The sequence below is a fragment of the Haplochromis burtoni genome, unplaced genomic scaffold (genome assembly GCF_018398535.1).
Source record: "Haplochromis burtoni strain Fernald_Lab_line unplaced genomic scaffold, NCSU_Asbu1 Contig_36, whole genome shotgun sequence".
Classification (NCBI taxonomy): domain Eukaryota; kingdom Metazoa; phylum Chordata; class Actinopteri; order Cichliformes; family Cichlidae; genus Haplochromis; species Haplochromis burtoni.
Window position 1 is genome coordinate 2,561 of NW_024582397.1, and position 964 is coordinate 3,524.

General features: G+C 36.9%; 1 protein-coding gene across 1 annotated transcript; it reads left to right on the forward strand.

The window, feature by feature from the left end:
• Positions 1 to 26: 26 nt before the first annotated feature.
• Positions 27 to 953, forward strand: LOC102291727 (olfactory receptor 52E8-like; the record flags this gene model as incomplete). Its single annotated transcript, XM_005926426.1, has 1 exon — positions 27 to 953. A coding segment is annotated over exon 1 (927 nt), but the record flags the coding sequence as incomplete, so codon positions are not given.
• Positions 954 to 964: the final 11 nt, after the last annotated feature.

The following is a 964-nucleotide window of genomic DNA, read 5'->3' on the forward strand; positions in this document are numbered from 1 at the left end:
CTCTAATCAAATTTGTTACTGAAATTATGATCACCAATGTAACAAGGATGGAAAGCTTCTTCATCCTTGGATTTCCTGGACTTTCACCACAGTATTATGGACCCATATCAACTTTTCTTTTTTTTGTTTACCTAGCAATTGCATTGGGGAACATTTTCATTTTATCATTTGTTGCCTATGAAAAGTCCCTGCAAAAGCCAACATATCTGGTCTTTTGTCACCTGGCCCTGAATGACTTGACATTTGGCACTGTGACACTGCCAAAAATCATGTCAAAATATTGGTTTGACAATAGTGTTATTTCATTTTATGGCTGTTTTACGCAAATGTTCTTTGTTCATTATTTGGGATCAGTAACATCTTTCATCTTGCTGGTAATGGCTCTTGATCGATTTGTTGCAATATGTATTCCTCTTCGTTACCCTGTTCTAATTACAAACAGTGTCATATCTGTGTTGTGTGGGTTTGCTTGGTTCATACCTCTGCCTTTGATGATAGCTGTTGTACTCCATGCCCTAACTTTACCTTTCTGTAAATCAAACATCATTGTTCAGTGCTACTGTGACAACATATCCATAATAAGCCAGGCTTGTGGAGACGATGTTAGAATTGTTGTAGTCACTTCACTCTGTTTAGCCATGTTTTGTCTTTTGCTTCCTCTTGCATTCATTTTGTTTTCCTACATTTCTATTATTGTGGTTATTATGAAAATGTCCAGTTCTGCAGGGCGCAAAAGAACCTTATCCACTTGTACTTCACAAATATTTATCGCATGTCTTTTTTATCTACCCAGATGCTTTGTGTATGTGACTAATGCTGTTGGATTTTCTTTCAGTTTAGATGTCCGCATTGGGTTGATATTGCTGTACAGTCTTTTTCCTGCTGCTGTTAATCCAGTCATATACTGTTTCAAGACTCGCGACATTAAACACATGCTGATGAAGAGGCTGAAGAAAACTAAAAT